General features: G+C 30.1%; 3 protein-coding genes and 1 pseudogene across 4 annotated transcripts; 1 reads left to right on the top strand and 3 right to left on the bottom strand.

Moving 5' to 3' along the window:
* Positions 1-6473: 6473 nt before the first annotated feature.
* Positions 6474-7539, bottom strand: LOC116109090 (annotated as a pseudogene).
* A 2027-nt stretch (positions 7540-9566) lies between these two features.
* LOC116108845 (xyloglucan endotransglucosylase/hydrolase protein 24-like) lies at positions 9567-19007 on the top strand. 2 transcript variants are annotated; one of them, XM_031395091.1, is made up of 4 exons: positions 9567-9612; positions 17773-17975; positions 18051-18244; positions 18543-19007. In XM_031395091.1, exons 1-4 carry the CDS (start codon positions 9567-9569, stop codon positions 18943-18945), a joined length of 846 nt encoding a protein of 281 aa, XP_031250951.1. In that variant the 3' UTR covers positions 18946-19007. The 2 variants fall into 2 exon arrangements, with proteins under 2 accessions (XP_031250951.1, XP_031250942.1); XM_031395082.1 differs by lacking the exon at positions 9567-9612 and having other exon boundaries at positions 17700-17975.
* On the bottom strand, positions 11140-12498 carry LOC116108825 (probable xyloglucan endotransglucosylase/hydrolase protein 23). Its single transcript, XM_031395061.1, has 3 exons — positions 12156-12498; positions 11872-12065; positions 11140-11776 (listed from the first exon to the last, which is right to left on the bottom strand). The coding sequence occupies exons 1-3, from the start codon at positions 12456-12458 to the stop codon at positions 11377-11379; spliced, it is 897 nt and encodes a 298-aa protein (XP_031250921.1). The 5' UTR covers positions 12459-12498; the 3' UTR covers positions 11140-11376.
* On the bottom strand, positions 13444-15252 carry LOC116108860 (NAC domain-containing protein 2-like). The gene is made up of 3 exons (XM_031395099.1): positions 14928-15252; positions 14221-14507; positions 13444-14130 (listed from the first exon to the last, which is right to left on the bottom strand). The coding sequence occupies exons 1-3, from the start codon at positions 15250-15252 to the stop codon at positions 13480-13482; spliced, it is 1263 nt and encodes a 420-aa protein (XP_031250959.1). The 3' UTR covers positions 13444-13479.
* Positions 19008-19233: the final 226 nt, after the last annotated feature.

The raw sequence follows: 19233 nt of genomic DNA, 5'->3' as shown, positions 1-19233 counted from the left end.
ACAATTGAATCATATAAACAGACAAAATTACACAAAATTTATATAAAATAATTATTTTGTCTTTTGTTTTTTATCTATTTATATGATTCAATTATAGACAAAACATTATTAAAAATAAAATATGCTACTTTATGAATATTGTTATAGCTTTCCTACTTATAGATTCCATCCAGCAACTATTATTTTCTAAAGTAGTAGTGCTACAATTATCGAAAGGTATGTACCGAATTTGTACACTGAATGACGTGGCGAAATCTTGACCATTGATTCATTATAAGTTAATATTAATCAACAGTCAGGATTTTATCACGTCATTCAGTGCACAAATTCGATAACTCTATCATTTTCCTTTCTAAAGTAGTACAAATATTTTTGAAAGATAAAAGATAAAGATATTAATTTTAGCACAAAACCCTACATTTAGCAGGGATAGACAAGAAGAGCTTCGTAATACACTTGTTAATGCATCAATGGGTTAGGTGATTAAGCACCGATATCACCTAAACAGATCTCCCATAATATTCACATATCCGCTAGTCTATAAAGAAATTGTTGGCCCCCATAAAGATAACATAATCATCAAAAACATCTCCTAGAATTGTTTTAAAGAAAAAAAGTTTCTCATAAAAGTATGTAAAAACCTCATAAATAATAAATATATTTTCTTTTTTGCGTTGTCCGGACCAGCTTAAGTGCATCTCAACTAATCCCCTGAGACCTAAGAACTATTGGTTGGGTGAGAGTTCCAGTGGCTACCCCTATTAATAACTGATGAATGATTCTAACTCATTATCTCTTAAGTAATACATTCAAAAATTCCTACGCAGGAGTAGTTTATAATTAATAAACGATACTATCTGCAAAACAAATTTTTAATAAATTAAATGATCCTTGACTAACTCTTGTGTTAATTTAAAATGACTTGGTTTAGATATGCTATTTTCTTTCTTTCAATAAAGTCTCTCCGGGATCTCTTTACTTCATAGACTTGCTCAACAAATTTATTAGTACTAGTATTAGTCAATACATTAAACACAAATAATAAGGTAATGCTTTTGCTTAATCCATGAATTAAATAGAAAAACCCATTCATGTTTTTGATGAAATTAAAAAATAAATAAGGACTTTCTAAGAGACAGGGCATGGTATTTTAAATAGTGACCAAAACAGAGCACTTGCAGAAAAATAAATGAAAATATCTTTTGGAATCAGAAAGTTGATAACCATTATTTTGCTTTGTAATATATGTGAATTTCTCAATTATATTTTTCAAGAAAAAAAAAAAAAAAAAGTGTCAAGCAATTAATACCACAGAAATGACTTCTCACATAAAAAATTAATTAATCTTAATTACTTTAAATTACCTACTAATTTAGCTGGGATAGGATCTTAATAAAGTAAGAAAATATAATCAAATCTTAAACACAAAGGTTTGAAATATTTCTCAAGTAAACAGAAGATGATTATGCTATTAGCTAGTTGTGATAATGGATTAATTTCTTTGAAAGTATCTGAAGAACTCAGTTGCAATTGATTTTTGTTTATGGCTGCCAGAAAGCACTTTCAATCTCATTAGGTGCCCTTAGAAAATTTTCAAGTAAACTTTAACCCACCTCTAGCGAAGATTTTTTGTTTTCTCTTTTATATAATGCATCATTTCCCTGAAAAAATAGGAAAAATACTTACTTCTAGGGGTGAGCTCGGGTAGCGGGTAGAACCGAAACCGGGGGTAAGAACCAGAACCTACCAGACCAGAACTGCACTGGGCAGGTAGGTTTCGGTTTCCATTTTGGAACCGCTACTGTGCGGTTCCGGTTCCGGTTCTTGCATGTGCAGGAATCGGAATCGGACGAACCTGTAAAAAGGGTACCCTGTTGGAACCTGTAGGGGGTACCCAGTTTAGAACCTGTTTTGGAACTGTTTGGAAACTGTTTTGGAACCTGTTTTGGAACCTATTTGGAACCTGCTTTGGAACCTGTTTGGAACCTGCTTTGGAACCTATTTGGAATCTGCTTTGGAACCTGTTTGGAACTGTTTTGGAACCTTTTTTAGAACCTGTTTAGAACCTATTTTGGAACCTGGACTATAATGAAATATTTGTGAAATGTAAATAATGGGGGAGTTTCTATTATTTTAATATAAAAAAATTTAAAATAGAAAAAGTTAAATTTTTGAGAAAACCTAATTAAATAAATATATGAATACAATTATACTTATTACATATAAATTATACCATATTAAAAGCTTTATATATATTAAACATTAATTAAAGTTTTGATCAATTAAGTGAATAATTGAAATTATGATCCAATTAAAAGTGTTTTACATTTTTAACGTTATTAAAAGAATTATTTTTGAATAAAATAGATATTTGATTGAGTAATAATATATTTAGTTATTTACTTCCATTATCAAGTTCTAAGTACATCTATAATAAATTAGTAATTAATAATTATATATAAATTGATAAACATTAATAAATTTATACTAGTTAAATATCATACTTATCAATTTAACATTAATTATAGTTAAATGATTACTTAATTAATTATAATTTATAACATTACTTAATTGATTTATAGTATGATTATTATAGATTATATTAATTGATTACTACTTAATTAATTAATTATAAGTTATAACATAATTAAATAGTTAATTAATTGACTTATATTAGAAATTTAATTAATTAGCATTACGTTATAGATTATAGTATAATTACTTAATCAATTACAACATTATTTAAAACATAGTATAAACTTAATTAAATGATTAAAAATTTAATTAATTATAATATTACATTAAAAATTATAGTATGATTACTTAATAGTTTATTCACTATAACATACATTATAGTATGATTAGATAATTAATTATAACATTACATAATTAAATAATTACTTAATTGATTATGTCATTATATTATAAATATTAGTAATATATAATACTATATAAACATTAGCATATACATAATTAAATGATAAGAAATTAATTATCATAACATTACCTTTTAAACATTTCATTATAACCTACATATACTATTATAGTATGATCATATAATTAATATAACATTGCATAATTAAATGATTACTTAATTGATTATGAGTTATGATATTATGTTTAAACATTAGTAATTACTAATTTATTACATAAACATTAGTACAATACTTAATTAAATGATAAGAAATTTAATTAATTATAACATTACCTATAAACATTTCATTATAAACATTAATAACATTACATTATAGTTAATATATACTCAATTAAATTATAATATTATTATATTATATATATATATGATCACTTACTTAATTATAGCATTACATGTTAAATGATTACATAATACTTAATTAATTATGAATATAATATTACATTTAAACATTAGTAATTTACTATATTATACATTACTTAATTAAACGATTAAAAATTTAATTAATTATAACATTACCTTATATATTATAATATAATGCTTAATCAATTATAACATTCCATTATAAACATTAGTATATTAATCAAATGATTTGAAATTTAATAATTTAATATTAAATTAAAGATTTTATGTATGATACTTAATTCATTATAACATTACATTATACTATTATAGTATGATCATAATAATATAACAACATAATTAATGATTACTTAATTGATTATAGTTATGATTAGTATGTTTAAACATTAGTAATTACTAATTACTTCATAAACATTAGCACAATACTTAATTAATGAAAGAAATTTATTAATTAAACATTACCTTATAAAAATTAATAAGCATAATAATATAGTTAAATAATTACTCAATAATTATAATTTATTATATTACATTATATATTATGATCACTTATTTAATTATAGCATTACATAGTTAAATGATTACTAATTACATAATTAGTTATGAATTTATAACATTACATTATAAACATTAGTAATATATTACTTATTATACATATTATTAAACGATTAAAAATTAATTAATTATAATATTAAATTAAAGATTTATAGTATGATTACTAATTCATTATAACTTACATTATACTATATAGTATGATCTATAATTAATTAACATTACAATTTAAATGATTACTTAATGATTATAGTTATGATATTATGGTTAAACTTAGTAATTACATTTACTTCATAAACATTAGCACAATACTTAATTAAATGATAAGAAATTTAATTAATATAACATTACCTTATAAACATTAATTAAGCATTACATTATAGTTAATAATTGCTCAATTAAATATAAATTATTATATTATATATATATTATGATCACTTACTTAATTATAATTACATAGTAAATGATTACATAATTACATAATTAGTTATGAATTAAACATACATTATAAACATTAGTAATTTACTGATTTACTATATTTACTTACTTAATTAAACGATTAAAAATTTAATTAATTATAATATTACCTTATATTTATATATGATTACTTAATCAATTAAACATTCCATTATAAACATTATTATATTAACAAATGATTTGAAAATAATATTTAATATTAAATTAGGATTATAGTATGATTCTTAATCATTTATAACATTACATTATACTATTATAATATGATCATATAATAATATAAAATACATAATTAAATGATTACTTGATTGATTATGAGTTATGATATTATGTTTTAAACATTAGTAATTAATAATTCTACATAAACATTAGCACACTATTAATTAAATGATAAGAAATTTAATTATTATAACATTACTTTAAACATTAATTAAGATTTATTATAGTTAATAATACTCAATTAAATATATATTATATATTACATTATATATTTGATCACTACTTAAATAGCATTACATAGTTAAATGATTACTAATTATATATTAGTTATGAGTTTATAACATACATTATAAACATTAGTAATTATTAATTTACTATATTATTACATTACTTAATAAACAATTAAAAATTTAATTATTATAACATTACCTTATTATATTAATATGTACTTAATCAATATAACATCCATTATAAACATTAGTATATTAATCAAATGATTTGAAATTTAATTAATTTAATATAATTATAGATTTATAGTATGATACTTAATTCATTATAACATTACATTATACTATTATAGTATGATCATATAATTAATAAAATATAATTAAATGATTACTTAATTGATTAGAGTTATGATATTATGTTTAAACATTAGTAATTACTAATTTACTCATCAACATTAGCACAAAACTTAATTAAATTATAAGAAATTTAATTAATTATAACATACTTATAAACATTTCATTATAAAATTAATTAATATACTTAGTTAAATAATTACTCAATTAATTATAACATTATTATATTACATATTATATTGATCAATTACTAATTATAGCATTAATAATTAAATGATTACATAATTACTTAATTATAGAATTTATAACATTACATTATAAACATTAGTATTTACTATACTATTATATTACTAATTAAACGATTAAAAATTTAATTAATTATAACATTACTTTATATATTGTAATAGATTACTTAATCAATTATAATGTTCCATTATAAACATTAGTATTAATTAAATGATTTGAAATTTAATTAATTATAATATTAAATTATAGATTTATAGTTTGATTATAATTCATTATAACATTACATTTATAATTATAGTATAATCAATAATTAATATAACATTACATAATAAATGATTACTTAATTGATTATGACATTATATTATAAACATTAGTATTACTAATTTACACAATACTTAATCCAATTATTATAACATTATATTATAAATTTATGGTATGATTATTTAATTAATTATAACATCTATTTATAAACAATATTACATACTTAATAAATGATTAACAATTCAAGTGTTGCTTAGAGATTACAGGTTTAGAGTTACATTGGACACAAATGAATGAATAATTAAAATTCGTTAGGGGTGTATTGTAAACTTATAAGGGTTTTTGTTATTTTTTAAACTAATAGGGGGGTAATTGATTTTTTATAGGATACCCTGGAAATTAACCGGAACCTGCATTTTAGGTTCCGGTTCCTTGAATTGAAGAACCTGCATTGTGCGGTTCCGGTTCCGGTTCCTTTTTTGGGAACCTGTTCTGTGCGGTTTCGATTCCTCGGAAAATGCAGGGTACCCGGAACCGCTCACCCCTACTACTTCAAGTAATAGAATGAGATTGAGACGTTATCATTATATTCATCATATTAACCTAACGAAACTTGTCGATTAATCTGAATTGATTTAATATGTATAAAATCCACCTAAACTAGATTGAAAATGTTTTAAAATTCTTCAAAATATACAAAAATGCTAAGAACTCAATTAACACAACAAATTAGTAGTATTTAACTAAATATTTTTCTAGAAATATTAAAACATATTGGTATAAAACATCCTGCAGTAAAACAAAAGCAGCTGTAGTTTCTTATAAAACTTTATGTATCGAATAGTTTAAAACGTTAATAATGAGCATTCTTTGGGAAGGCCCTGGGGGAATCGCTTTGTGTCAGCGCAGTAATTGTAAATCATGTGGTTGTTTGAACCCATTTGAGTTTTTGGTGGCCGGCGGAGTCCAACGCTTGAGTGAACCAATTACTCTAGGAGGCGAGCTTGAACTGCAAGAAGATTTTCCGGAGGACCAAACACAAGCCTCCGCATTGAAGTTCCTGGAAGAGGCCGTGAAAGGAGCCTGGCTCCAGTCTGTCTTGATAAGTCCGCCTCGTAGCCCAGTCTCCGCGTTCCAGAGACTGGACTGTATCTCACGGTTGGTTTTTTCAGAAACGGAACGCCAATGTCTCCAGGTTTTTGAACTCTCAATTGGAGTGGCCATCGACAAGAGAAACTGAATGCGGTAAAGTAAAACAATAGAAAAAGTCAGTAAAATTTATCCCTTTATCTTTTATTGAAGTATCATTTGCATAATGAAATTTATGTCACGTCAGTTTTGATAGAATTAAACTATGGAGTTAATTATTTACATGATGGTTGGGGATTCCAGAGGACGGAATAGGTGTGAAAATCGTAGTGGGATCGAACCAGAGGTGAAACTGTTGCTCTCTGTCACCTTTGCTTGGCTATAACGGTTGGTGAACGTGTAAGGTTCACCGCTCAGGTTTCCTAAGAATTCAAAGTCTATTTCATCCCATGCTGCCCCATCTGAGCGTAACTGAAACAACAAGTATTAGCAAAAACATATGCATGAATTACACGTACTGAAACAACAAGTGTTAGCAAAAACATACGCATGAATACACGTATCCTGAAACAAACAAAATTACCAACAAAATTCTGAAAGAGATGAACTTACATAGTAAGCAGTGACAGTGCCAGCAGAATTTCCAACGACAAGCTTGATTGCATATCAATCTTGCCAAATAAATACTCATTCTGGACTGAATTGAGCCAGAATAATAGTCCAGGGACGAGTAAGAAGCTCATCGTTGTTGAGTATTTTACCACGACCATCTCCCCATGTGATTTCAAAATCCCGGTTAAAATTCCCGGCAGAAACAACCATTAAAGATCCAGCAAACTATTAAAGAAGGGATCCCATTTTGTTCTTTTAAAAGTGAAGTTTTCTGGTGTCTCAACTGTGCATGCATGGAAGGAATATATAGGACTATGTGAAGAGGGAATGGACAAAAAGGAAGTGAAAAGAGAGGTGATTTTGGAAGGTTTCTTGCCGTTTCAGACGGGTGAATTAGAGCAAAGTTGGAAACAGCTGGCTAGCTGTTGCATAAATTAATAGGAAAAGGATAGATATCAGATACGGCTCTGACTCTCCTTGGTGCAATTTCTTTGCAGATATGGAAGGTCCCCAAATGGGTTCGGTGCTGCCTGCGCCTGCCGCCTTTGCCCTTTAAAAGTTGCGAAGTTTATCCACAACCCGTACCAGCACCAGGCACGAAGGCTCCAGGCAGCCTGCACAAAATTAGGCGTCCAGAGAATTATAATTAACAGTGATAAGGTCGGCTAGCCGTTGTCATATTCGTTGACAGGATCAGGTCAAGCACCCTGCGCTCCATTGCATCTAGGTGGAAAAGTTTTTACTCATACATCAGCAATAAATGTATTATCCCAATCTTTTACTAGGTAGAAAGATGGTTATCCAAAAAAATTCACTTTATGTGATGACCGTATTTGTTGGTAAACAAGAATTTTGTTAGTAAGTAGACAAATTCTCTTAAATAATATTTGATAAAAACAGATTACATATCCACTTGTTTTTATGTACTTTAATTTGATGGTTTTCATTTGGGAAGGAATTGAGAAAAAAAAAAAACAGTGTTAAAAATAAATATATTTATATAAACAAAACCATATAGAACAAAGTGGTAACACATATATCATACTGTTGATATGTCCATTTAAACACGGATTTGCATCCTCTTAATTTGTATTTGAGGAAACTTTTTTGTAGTAAAGTCACATGAAGAAATTGTTGCTTGCTGAAGTTAGAAGTGTAGCTTTTTTGGCTTTTGGGTTCGATAGATACGTATTTAAATGGTCTTACATGCACAAATTTAACACTTTGTAACATATTACCCGTGAGCCTTATTTTCACCATCATCGTCAAATAGCAAACATGTGAATTAATTAATTTAACAAAAGTTTTAAGAAATCATATTACGTCAATTCAATGTGTGTCGAGAAGCAAAATCATAGGGAAAGTCGATAGAAATAGATTATTGTGCTTTTCTAGTGTATAAAATTCATATATTTTACGATTTCACTCAAAATATAGAGAAATAGTAAAAAACAAATTATGTAAATTATGGTAGTTCTTGGTGCAGTTATACTTTATATATAAACTCTTTTGTTTAAACAAGATTTTAAATTAGAAATAAATTCAAAGAAATTACATATCAAACATGCAAGGTGAGGGATGTATGCCACGTAGCCACAGTACTATAACATATGGGTCCAAATTGAACCCACTTAAACTTTGAAAAAGAAAAAGTTTTATATTTTATAGTATTTACAATTTTAACCTCACTTAAATTTTATTGAACACACCCAAACTTTGAAAATAAAACAATACTTTATATTTTACAATATTTATAATTTTGACACTACTTAAATTTATATTGACCCTACAAAATTTTATTATAAATTTATCAACTTAAATGTTTTGAGCTTACTCACTAAAAAAAGTTGTCATATCCATTTGTAGAAAATAATTGGTATCAATTATTTGTGTATGTAGTAGTACTCATTCTAGGTGATATATTTGATAAGTGTTCATGCGGTACCTTTTTATCTTTTGGATGTCAAGCAGGGCGAATTCAGCCCCTTTGGGCCTACCTCATATTTAAAAAAAAAAAATTATTAATATATAGAGTTATAGACCACAAAAAAAAATTGATATTAATATATATACTCAGACTCATCCTCATATTTTAAAAAAATGAGAATTATTATACATATATCTAAGTCCATAAAAAGCTTGTTATTAATATATATATTTTAAGCTTACATCATATTAAAAGTTTAAAACTCTCCCTACTATTTTTCTCCGCGGTTCCATCTGCTTTTTATGATTTTATGTCTAAAATTTTTTACTCTCTCATTTGCTCATTCTCTTTCTCATGTTATTCGCTCTTAAAATTTTTGAAGACTGAAATTGTTAAATCTTTTACTACTCGATCAAGGTACTATAATTAGCTTCGTTTTCTATTTTATCAGTTTTTTGTATGTGTATTGTTCATTTCAATTTACTTTATTTTAGGGTTGAATCTTTTTTTTTTTTTTTTTTTTGAGGATTTTTTATTCTAATTTGAGGGAAAAAAACATTGACCTTGTGGGTTTATTTTGTGTTTTATGTCTAAAAATAAACTTGTTTTTCCAAATTAAAGTCTTAACTATATTTTAAAGGACGCTATTTTTCATCTTTCACCTACCACTTTCTTATATTTTAAACGTTACCGCTCAGGTGTTCAAAATTATTAAATAAATTTGAGTTACTATCTATGTTTATACTAAGAAAATTCCCCATTTTTTTATTAATTCATATTAAAAGTTAAAGCAACGTTGACTTGATTTAAGTTTTGGTTAACTTTGGCTTTAACTAGGTCTGATCAAAGTCATGAAAATTTATATTAATCTTTGGAAGCCAAAAACAAAAATATTAAAAGAAGGTTTTGCTCAAGGTTTATTCAACACAGTTACTCAAAATTTTGTTTCTCATAAATTTATTCAAGTAGGAAAATATTATGTTATTGCATTCTTTTCTCTCAGGTTCTTGATATTATGTTTTTTTTTTTTTTTTTATTTACTTAAGGTTTGATGATTTTTTAAAGTTTTTACTAGTTGTTTAATAAATAATGGTGGAGCCGCAGAGGCCCCCTTGGGCAAAAATCCTGGATCTGTCACTAATGCCAAGTATTGACAAGCAGTTTAGAATTTAAATTTTTAATAAATTTTCTTTTAGATAAATGATGATACTAAATAATTTTAATTGGTATGTCATTGGTTTAAAACATTTAATTTTTCTTGATATATTAGGTCTACATAATCTATACTAGTTTTTTTGTTCCGTGAAAGAAGATTTAGAGTAATAATAATATAAATAAATGAACAAAAGAGAGGGAAAATGAGAGAAGAAGAAAGGTAGGAGGACTCTAGATCCATTAAATACCATTTTAAAGCCCACAGAAAATTGGCCCATAAAACTTGGATTTGGACCTTTAACTTGACATGCTCAATTGTTGACCTTGATAGGTGATGTCGAGAATTAAACCTAATATGGAGCATGCATATTTTTGAGTTTATTTTTATTTAAACCTTTTAATATTACATTAATTCTGCAAGGAAGCTTCTCCCCTGAATTAGATATGGATAATGATTCAAACTTTTAAAATAAAGAGATAAATATTTCAAGGTTTTTATAAATTTAGAGATATTCATCATGTGGAGTCTTTATTAACTCTTAGATAAACATCAAAACTTAAGGCAATGATATCTTTATTTGTACCTTTCTCCACATTAAAATTATCCCACTACCTGCATATTATCATCTTAAGGCAATGAATATTGTATTCGAATACTATATATATATATATATATATATATATGGTAACAAAGGTGAAACCTGATTTTATTTTGTATCCAAAACTATAAAAATCTGAAAATTTTGTCCTATATAACATCTTCTTAGAACAACTTTTAAAACCATTACATATAATTCCACCTTTACAAGCAAAAATTTATATTTCTAAATAATTTATTTAGATACATCAAAGTTGCAAAAATAATGCTTAAATAAAAAAAAAAAAAAAAATTATATGTATCCAAAAGTGAATTTCTGAAGCGAATATCAAACCTTGCATGGCTTGAAGACGAAGTTCAAATCCTCCTATTTCTTGGCTGTAACTTTGCATTCCTGAGGGAGGCCCTGAGGAAACCGCCTGGTGTCAGTGCAGTAATTGTAAACCATGTAGTTTTTCTGCACCCATTTGAGCGTGTTTTGGCTTGCAGAATCAAGGTCCTGAGAGAACCATGGATTCCCGGTGGAGTTTGAACTGCAAGACGATGCTCCATTAGCCCAAACACAAGCATTCTTGGCATTGAAGTTCCTGAAGGAAGCTGTAAATGGTGCCTGTGACCAGTCTGTCTTCACCAATCCCCCTCTTGTCGCCCAGTCATCAGCATTCCAGAGACTGCAGTACATTCTCATTGGCTGGTTCTTCGGGTACGGAACTCCCATTGATTGCAGGTTCTTGAAGTCCCTAATCGGTCTGCCATCAACATAGAAGCTGAAAGAAAGGAAACATAACAGAATTAGCATAAGTGCTTAAACCAAATTTCAGTAATAGTTGGATAAATTAGATATGGTTTTAGGAAAACTTACACAATGTGGCCTGGATTCCAGAGAATTGAATAGGTGTGAAAATCAGCAGTGGGATCAAACCAGAGGTAGAATTGCTGCTCTCTGTCACCTTTGCCTTGAGTGTAAACGTTAGTATGAACGATGTAAGGATCACCACTCAAATTTCCAAGGAATTCAAAGTCTATCTCATCCCAAAATGACCCTGGTGATTTCAGCTGAAAAATACAAAATCCATGTATTAGAATCAAGCATCATAGTATAAAATTAAATTGGAACAAGAACTATAAATTTAGAAAAGAACTTACATAGTATGCAGTAACAGTGCCAGCAGAGTTGTTTGGGACAAACTTCAGCTGCATATCAATCTTTCCATAGAGAAACTCATTCTTGGATTGGAAGCCAGAGCCGGATGCTTTATCAAGAGAAAGAGTAAGAAGCTCACCGTTGTTGAGAATCTTTGCACGGCCATCTCCCCAAGTGACATCAACATCCTGGTAAAAATTACCGAATGCAACAAGAAAAGAGCTAGCAGCCAAAAGAGAGAACATAAAAAAGGGCACTGAAACATATGGATAGAAGGAAGAAGAAGCAGAATAATAGCAAGCCATTGACTTTAGCAAAATTTGTGTTTTTACTTGGATTTGGCACTCAGAAGTCAGAATATGTTGACACACTAAAAATTTGTTGATTTCGTGGCAATTTATAGGGCCAGTTAATATTATAATATATAGTTGGTTGGTGAAACAAAAGGAGAACTGAACAGCTGGAATGCATAAACAATTGTGGAATTGTGCTCATTTTTAAAATGGAGATCCTTGTCATAATTTCAGCCAGTCAAATACTTGGATGCATTATTTTACAGGGAAATAGCATAGTTGCTTCCTAGGTTATGTCTACCTACCCCAGAGTTAGGCTATCTCAAGCGTGTGTTTTATCCCCTGACCAATGATATGCTGCCATCTGGACAATGAAAAATTGGTTCTGGTATGTTCTAGTGCATACACACGGTTTTGCCAGAGCAGCAAGCAAATGGGTTTATATTTATACTATTGTCTAGGACTTCCCTTCTTCAGGATTCTGGAAAGATGTCTGCATTTCCATGGAATGAAAGCTGCAATTTATATGAATTTCAAGAAGAATTAGCAGCTGCTAGAAGCATAAATTAGACTAGTTGGGTCCAGTTTTTGCCCCATCTAAGTAATAGCAAGCGGGCAACTTCTAATCATGAGAAATTGGACAAAATTGTTTCAGGGTCCCCCAAGTGAATGATGAGAAGAATCAAATGAAGTGAACTGGGAAGTATTCACACTAGAAAGGCTCAAGGAAAAAATTGGATCATTTTTTGATTATTAAACTTGGGCAGATTGATTTAAACAACCATTGCCAATTTAATCAATTTTTATTTTTCTTGATCTACAATTCCAGTCAACACATAAGAATATATCAAGCCTGCAAAATCAATATTAACAAAATAAGATTGTTAATTTAATTGTTAAAACAAGAATTAATAAACCTGAAACTCTCTAAAAACAGTATCTAACAAAACAAGATGGTTTGTGAATTGTTAACATAAGAAAATCCTAAACTGTCTTCTGAAAACGATATCTAACAATTCACTCAAACGATAATCTAGAGATGCCTTTTCTGCTTTTTGAGCTTCTTATCATCATTGAAGGATGGAGAAATGACAGAGCTCGAAGCCCCTCGATCATCACTGAATGGAGGAATGACAGAGTTCGGAGCCCCCCTAAAGCTGGAAACCATCTGTTCAATAGTATTATTTCCTTGATCGAGTGGTGGAATATTCAAAAGGTCATCTGAGTGATAGTCATTGAACTGCTCGTACTTTATGTTATCCGCCGAAGAAAATGGTTCTGCAGGAAACATTAGATTAAGATTCTGATGATGACCAGGAATCATATGGTGAATCATTGGATTCTGCGCAAGCTGAGAGTATAAAGATTGAGAGCCTCCGATAAAGCCGCTTTGACAGCCATGAAGAAATGGAGAATTATCAAAATGATACAACCCCATTGGATTTGCCTGGTTGAAAGGATTAAAAATTTGTTCAAAGGAGTCAAGGCCTTCAGGCATATTGAAACATTCTTGAGGCAGCATCTTGGGTTCTTCTACTATTGGCATTTGCCCGCGATCCTGAAACTGAGGAGGAACTTCATTTTCAGGCTCTTGATCCTGGACTCGACCGTCTCTTGGACGACCTGGACCTTTGGAATTCTTGTCAACCTTCTTGTATAGCCTACACAAAACCCAGTCATCCAGCTGCAGGAAACACGAACTCAACATTAACATTAAAAAAAAAAGTTCTGCATTGAATTAGAGAGAAAGAAAAGAGAGAAAATTTTAATTTACGCGCATATCATTTTGAAATTCTGGCCTTTTTCTCTTGGGAGGATTCTCCACTCTGAATTCATGCATAATCCAGTCAGTTTTGTTACCCTTTGGAGGCTTTCCCTTGTAGAAGACTAAGGCCTTCCGGGATCCAACTTGAACTCCATTATGATTGACAGGTCTATCAGCTCCAGTAGCCTTCCAGTATCCATCTCCAGCAGATCGATTAGGCCTTTCCCCATTCTTGTACTTTCTATCTCTTGGAGTAAAGAAATACCATTCGTTGTCTCCATGGGCAGTGTAATTCTCTGAACATAAATGAAAAGAACACATCAATCAAAGAAAACCCCCTCTTCCGCCCAATTCATAAATCTGTGCTCAGGCTCTAAATTATAATTTTTTTTTTCAAATTGAGAGTTAAAACCTTGGCAACCGAAACTTGAAAAATGAGAATTTAAAGCACAACTACACTAGATCCAACTTTTGTATACAAGGAAAAGAGCTTTTTTTTTTTTTTGTTTAAAACCAAACGCAACAAATGGGAAAGATACAAACTTTAACTCAAGAAGTAAAGCACTTTCTTCAACATACAAGAAACTCAAAAACTAAAGCACTTTAATGTCAAGAACTAATCTACAAAGATGAATCACTCTCACTCCATAAACAATTAAAAAAAAAAAAAAAAATCAAAACTAATAATCAAGAAACTAAAGAACTCTCTTTCAAACCTGCTAGGTACTGAGGATTTCTCTTATAAAGCTCAACTTCCTGGATCCGATTGGGCGGCAAACGCTCGTTCAGTATCTTCTTCCTCAAGTAATTCACCACCAGCTCATGGTCATAAGGCTTGAAACGATAACCCGGCGGAAAGAACTCAAAATAAGCATTCCCATGCATCGCATGAAGTTCACTATGCATATCATAAGGCTCAGCTGAACCACCACCATAATAATTACTCCTTCTATTATTAGGGTTTTGACCACTAGGGTTTTGACCATCAGGGTTTAAGATAATCTCCCCATCGCTCACTTGCTTCTCCTCCTCATTCTCCATGGAAAAGTTCTTTTCGAGCATGAAAAGCAGAAAATTAATTTACATAAGCTGCCAAGAAAATAAACTATGAAATATTTTCCAGGAGATTTTGTTTGTTGTGATGCGATATCTTGTTGCTTTTATATACGAATTTTATTTTAACTGTCGCCATCAAAAGCCGAACATTTTTCTAAGTGATATATTCGCCCTTTAAAATTTTGTACGGAAGCTTTATCTTCTTGCCATGTCAGCATCTAGGTCAACGTGGTATTAGATGATGTAGCCAATCACATGACAGCATTTAATTTGATTGGCATGATAGATTTGGTGGGTCCACTTGTGGAACCGGAGGCTAAAATAACGGATTTTTTAAATTTCTAATAGAAAAATTAAAAAAAAAAAATTATATTTTCTAGTGGAACCTGACTCTATCCTGTATTAAATTCTCGACCAACATCTGGCAGAAACCTTGATCCATATCCCCAGGGGTGGGTAACTTCGACCCAATCCTATACTAATTTGTACTTTTAACATAATGAGCGGAAGCTAATATAAAATATTAGATTTTTAAATTAAGATGGTGTGAATAGAATCATCTGATAAAATTTTATTAGATAGATTATAAATTAATTAATAATATATCCTTTACAGCTAATCGCTTCTTTGTTTATGATAAGTTGTTGAAGTAATTAATGAAGATTAACCAAGTCATTGTAGAGTAATTACTGTTTTAACCTTGACATCTTTATTCTTCCAAATGTTAAGTTGGGAACATTTAGAAGGCTATGACGGTGCAGTTAGTATTTTAAAAAAGCACAAGTCCAACAAGTATTGGACCTGGTTTGGGCCCATAGTGTTGTCTTAACACTAACCCATTAGGCCCGATAAATTTCAAAATAGGCCCGCCACATCTTTTGTAAGGATTTGTTTGTATTCTATGAAAGTTCTTTAACTAATTTTGAGTAGATTAATTTTTTCTGTGTGTTTAAATCAAGATTTTAGGAGAAATTAAATTATATATATAAGCAATCTGATTTAATGGATTTTATTATTAAAGAATCCTAAAATTATACAAAGTTTGTGTATAATTTTATTTGCATTGTCATGCGACCCAATGAATACAAAAAGCCAACCTAATAAATGAAGATGAATTTGTCAGATATTAAAATAATAAAGTGAAACTATCCATTTTGGTCATCACGCAAGCATTATACACCTTTACGAATTTACCTTTTTTGGGTTGTATGGAAATATGCTTCACCTAAATGCATCTCTTTAGTTAAACGTTTTTAACTTTACATAAACATCGTTCACTCAAAACGTGTCTATTTAACTAATCCTAAACACAAGAGATCATCTAAATGCATCTCCTTAATTTGATGTTTTTTAACTTTGTACAAAATTTGTTCACTCGAAACATATCTTATTTAGCTAAACCTTATATTATTCATTCCTCCTAAAATAAATAACACAAATAGTTTCTACCATGAAGATGACCTCATATTATTCATTCCTCCCCTATTTAATTTTATCAAGCACATATAGTTGGAAAATGGCAGCATAGAGATGCTANCAATGAATACAAAAAGCCAACCTAATAAATGAAGATGAATTTGTCAGATATTAAAATAATAAAGTGAAACTATCCATTTTGGTCATCACGCAAGCATTATACACCTTTACGAATTTACCTTTTTTGGGTTGTATGGAAATATGCTTCACCTAAATGCATCTCTTTAGTTAAACGTTTTTAACTTTACATAAACATCGTTAACTCAAAACGTGTCTATTTAACTAATCCTAAACACAAGAGATCATCTAAATGCATCTCCTTAATTTGATGTTTTTTAACTTTGTACAAAATTTGTTCACTCGAAACATATCTTATTTAGCTAAACCTTATATTATTCATTCCTCCTAAAATAAATAACACAAATAGTTTCTACCATGAAGATGACCTCATATTATTCATTCCTCCCCTATTTAATTTTATCAAGCACATATAGTTGGAAAATGGCAGCATAGAGATGCTAAAACTAGCAGTTATGAGTTTGTAAATAAGCATAACCTCTATTCAACTCTGTGGTCTATCACTTCTCTAATCTCTTTGGCCGCTTGTGGGCAGGTAAATATGCAGGCACACACACACAAAGTGGAGGCGGCGCAAGGTCGATCGATCCGCAGCTTTGGTAAAAAAGCTGTCATCACCCCAAACACCAACGTGTAAATAAGCCACCACCAGGGCTGTCACTTGTGTGACATGCGCACTTCACAATCCCTAGTCACCACCTTTCTTTGCCATCTGTTCTCTCAACTTACGCTTACTCCACCTTCATCCCTCTCTAATCTCTTTGTTTACTTTTTCCTCTTACTCTTTTGCCTTTCCAAATGGCACCCTTTTGTTCATCTTTTCTTCTAATAAATCCATCTCTGAAGCTCACAAATTCCACACTCAGTTTCAGATATCAATGGCCGCGCCACCAGTGTTGATAACATGTGTTATGTTTTGCAGCTCTTTCATGGTGCTTAATATTGTGTTAGCAAATAACTTTTATCAAGATTTTGACATTGTTTTTGGAGATGGCGGTGCCAAGATCCTCAACAATGGCCATCTTCTTACTCTTTCTCTCGACAAAGCCTCTGGCTCAGGCTTTCAATCCAAGAATGAGTATCTATTTGGCAAGATAGATATGCAACTCAAACTTGTCGCTGGAAACTCTGCCGGCACTGTCACTTCCTACTATGTAAGCTAACTTAGCTGCATGTTTCTTGTGCACTTTTCATTCTTTTTGATACAAAATTTTCACCCATTTGTGCAGTTATCTTCTCAAGGATCAACTTGGGATGAGATAGATTTTGAGTTCTTGGGAAATTTAAGTGGCAATCCTTACATTCTTCATACAAATATAATAACTCAAGGCAAAGGTGACAGAGAGCAACAATTCTATCCCTGGTTTGACCCTACTGCAGATTTTCACACCTATTCAATTCTTTGGAGCCCCCATGCAATCATGTAATCACGTCTTCATGGAATACTCAGACAAGTTCTGAAACGCCCAAGTTTACTGTCAAGATATTATTGAATTTTACTTTTTACCTACCTTAAGTAATGGTATTTTTAATTCGTTTTCAATGATAAAATCATGGATTCAAATCGAAAGGAAAAGTGTTTTAAACCTCACTATTTAAGACGGATGAAAGATAAATTCATGATATCTTGAAAATAGAGCTGGATGTTACAAGTTAAAATGAGTAGAAGATTCAAAGTTCTTGTATTATAATTCTAATCATTTTTAATTTACATTTTCTAGCTTTTATGTTGATAACATACCCATCAGAGTGTTCAAAAACCTGGAGAAAATCACTGTACCGTACCCAAAAAACCAGCCCATGAGGATCCACTCAAGTCTCTGGAATGCAGATGACTGGGCAACAAGAGGTGGTCTCGTCAAAACAGATTGGACTCAGGCTCCTTTCACAGCTTCTTTCAGGAACTTCAATGACGCCCAAGGTTGTATATGGCGTTCCGGGTCAAATTCTCATTGCACTTCAAAGACTTCCCCGTCATGGTTCAATTTAGAGCAGCTTGATTCAACGAGCCTGGAGAAACTCAAGTGGGTTCAAAAGAACTACATGGTTTACAATTATTGTACAGACAAAAAGCGTTTCCCAAGAGGCTTCTCTCCTGAGTGTGCTGCCACTGGCGCGCCATAAAGAGATGGAATGCACGAGATTTTGTGCAAAAATTTAATACTTTATTATTACTTTTCTTGCTTTTGTTTTTGTTTGATAGCTCTGTGCACTTTCAGTTGCACTAAATTTGAGGGGATAGAAGATTAGACGATAGTCACACGGAGCATATCATTATCCACTCGGGCCAAAATAGTGGGTAATTATATTCTTTTTTATTTGGCTATATACATCACACAAGCTTGGAGTACAGGAAAGTAAATTGAACATGATGCTTATATTAATATTACATGGTGTTAGTTGGGCCAATTT

This window comes from Pistacia vera, unplaced genomic scaffold, assembly GCF_008641045.1.
Source record: "Pistacia vera cultivar Batoury unplaced genomic scaffold, PisVer_v2 Contig118, whole genome shotgun sequence".
Classification (NCBI taxonomy): Eukaryota; Viridiplantae; Streptophyta; class Magnoliopsida; order Sapindales; family Anacardiaceae; genus Pistacia; species Pistacia vera.
The sequence above is the reverse complement of the archived record's forward strand: the minus strand, read 5'-3'. Positions and strand labels throughout refer to the sequence as shown.

What these genes read in the sequence shown, in the direction of transcription:
- LOC116108845 (XM_031395082.1), top strand. Translation starts at nt 17,700, where the DNA reads ATGGCCGCGCCACCAGTGTTGATAACATGTGTTATGTTTTGCAGCTCT. An exon ending in GCACTGTCACTTCCTACTAT is followed by an intron (nt 17,976 to 18,050) that starts GTAAGCTAACTT and finishes CCATTTGTGCAG; the next exon opens with TTATCTTCTCAAGGATCAAC. An exon ending in TGGAGCCCCCATGCAATCAT is followed by an intron (nt 18,245 to 18,542) that starts GTAATCACGTCT and finishes TACATTTTCTAG; the next exon opens with CTTTTATGTTGATAACATAC.
- LOC116108860 (XM_031395099.1), bottom strand. Translation starts at nt 15,252, where the DNA reads ATGGAGAATGAGGAGGAGAAGCAAGTGAGCGATGGGGAGATTATCTTA. An exon ending in AAATCCTCAGTACCTAGCAG is followed by an intron (nt 14,508 to 14,927) that starts GTTTGAAAGAGA and finishes ATTTATGTTCAG; the next exon opens with AGAATTACACTGCCCATGGA. An exon ending in AATTTCAAAATGATATGCGC is followed by an intron (nt 14,131 to 14,220) that starts GTAAATTAAAAT and finishes TGTTTCCTGCAG; the next exon opens with CTGGATGACTGGGTTTTGTG.
- LOC116108825 (XM_031395061.1), bottom strand. Translation starts at nt 12,458, where the DNA reads ATGGCTTGCTATTATTCTGCTTCTTCTTCCTTCTATCCATATGTTTCA. An exon ending in GCACTGTTACTGCATACTAT is followed by an intron (nt 12,066 to 12,155) that starts GTAAGTTCTTTT and finishes TGTATTTTTCAG; the next exon opens with CTGAAATCACCAGGGTCATT. An exon ending in TGGAATCCAGGCCACATTGT is followed by an intron (nt 11,777 to 11,871) that starts GTAAGTTTTCCT and finishes CCTTTCTTTCAG; the next exon opens with CTTCTATGTTGATGGCAGAC.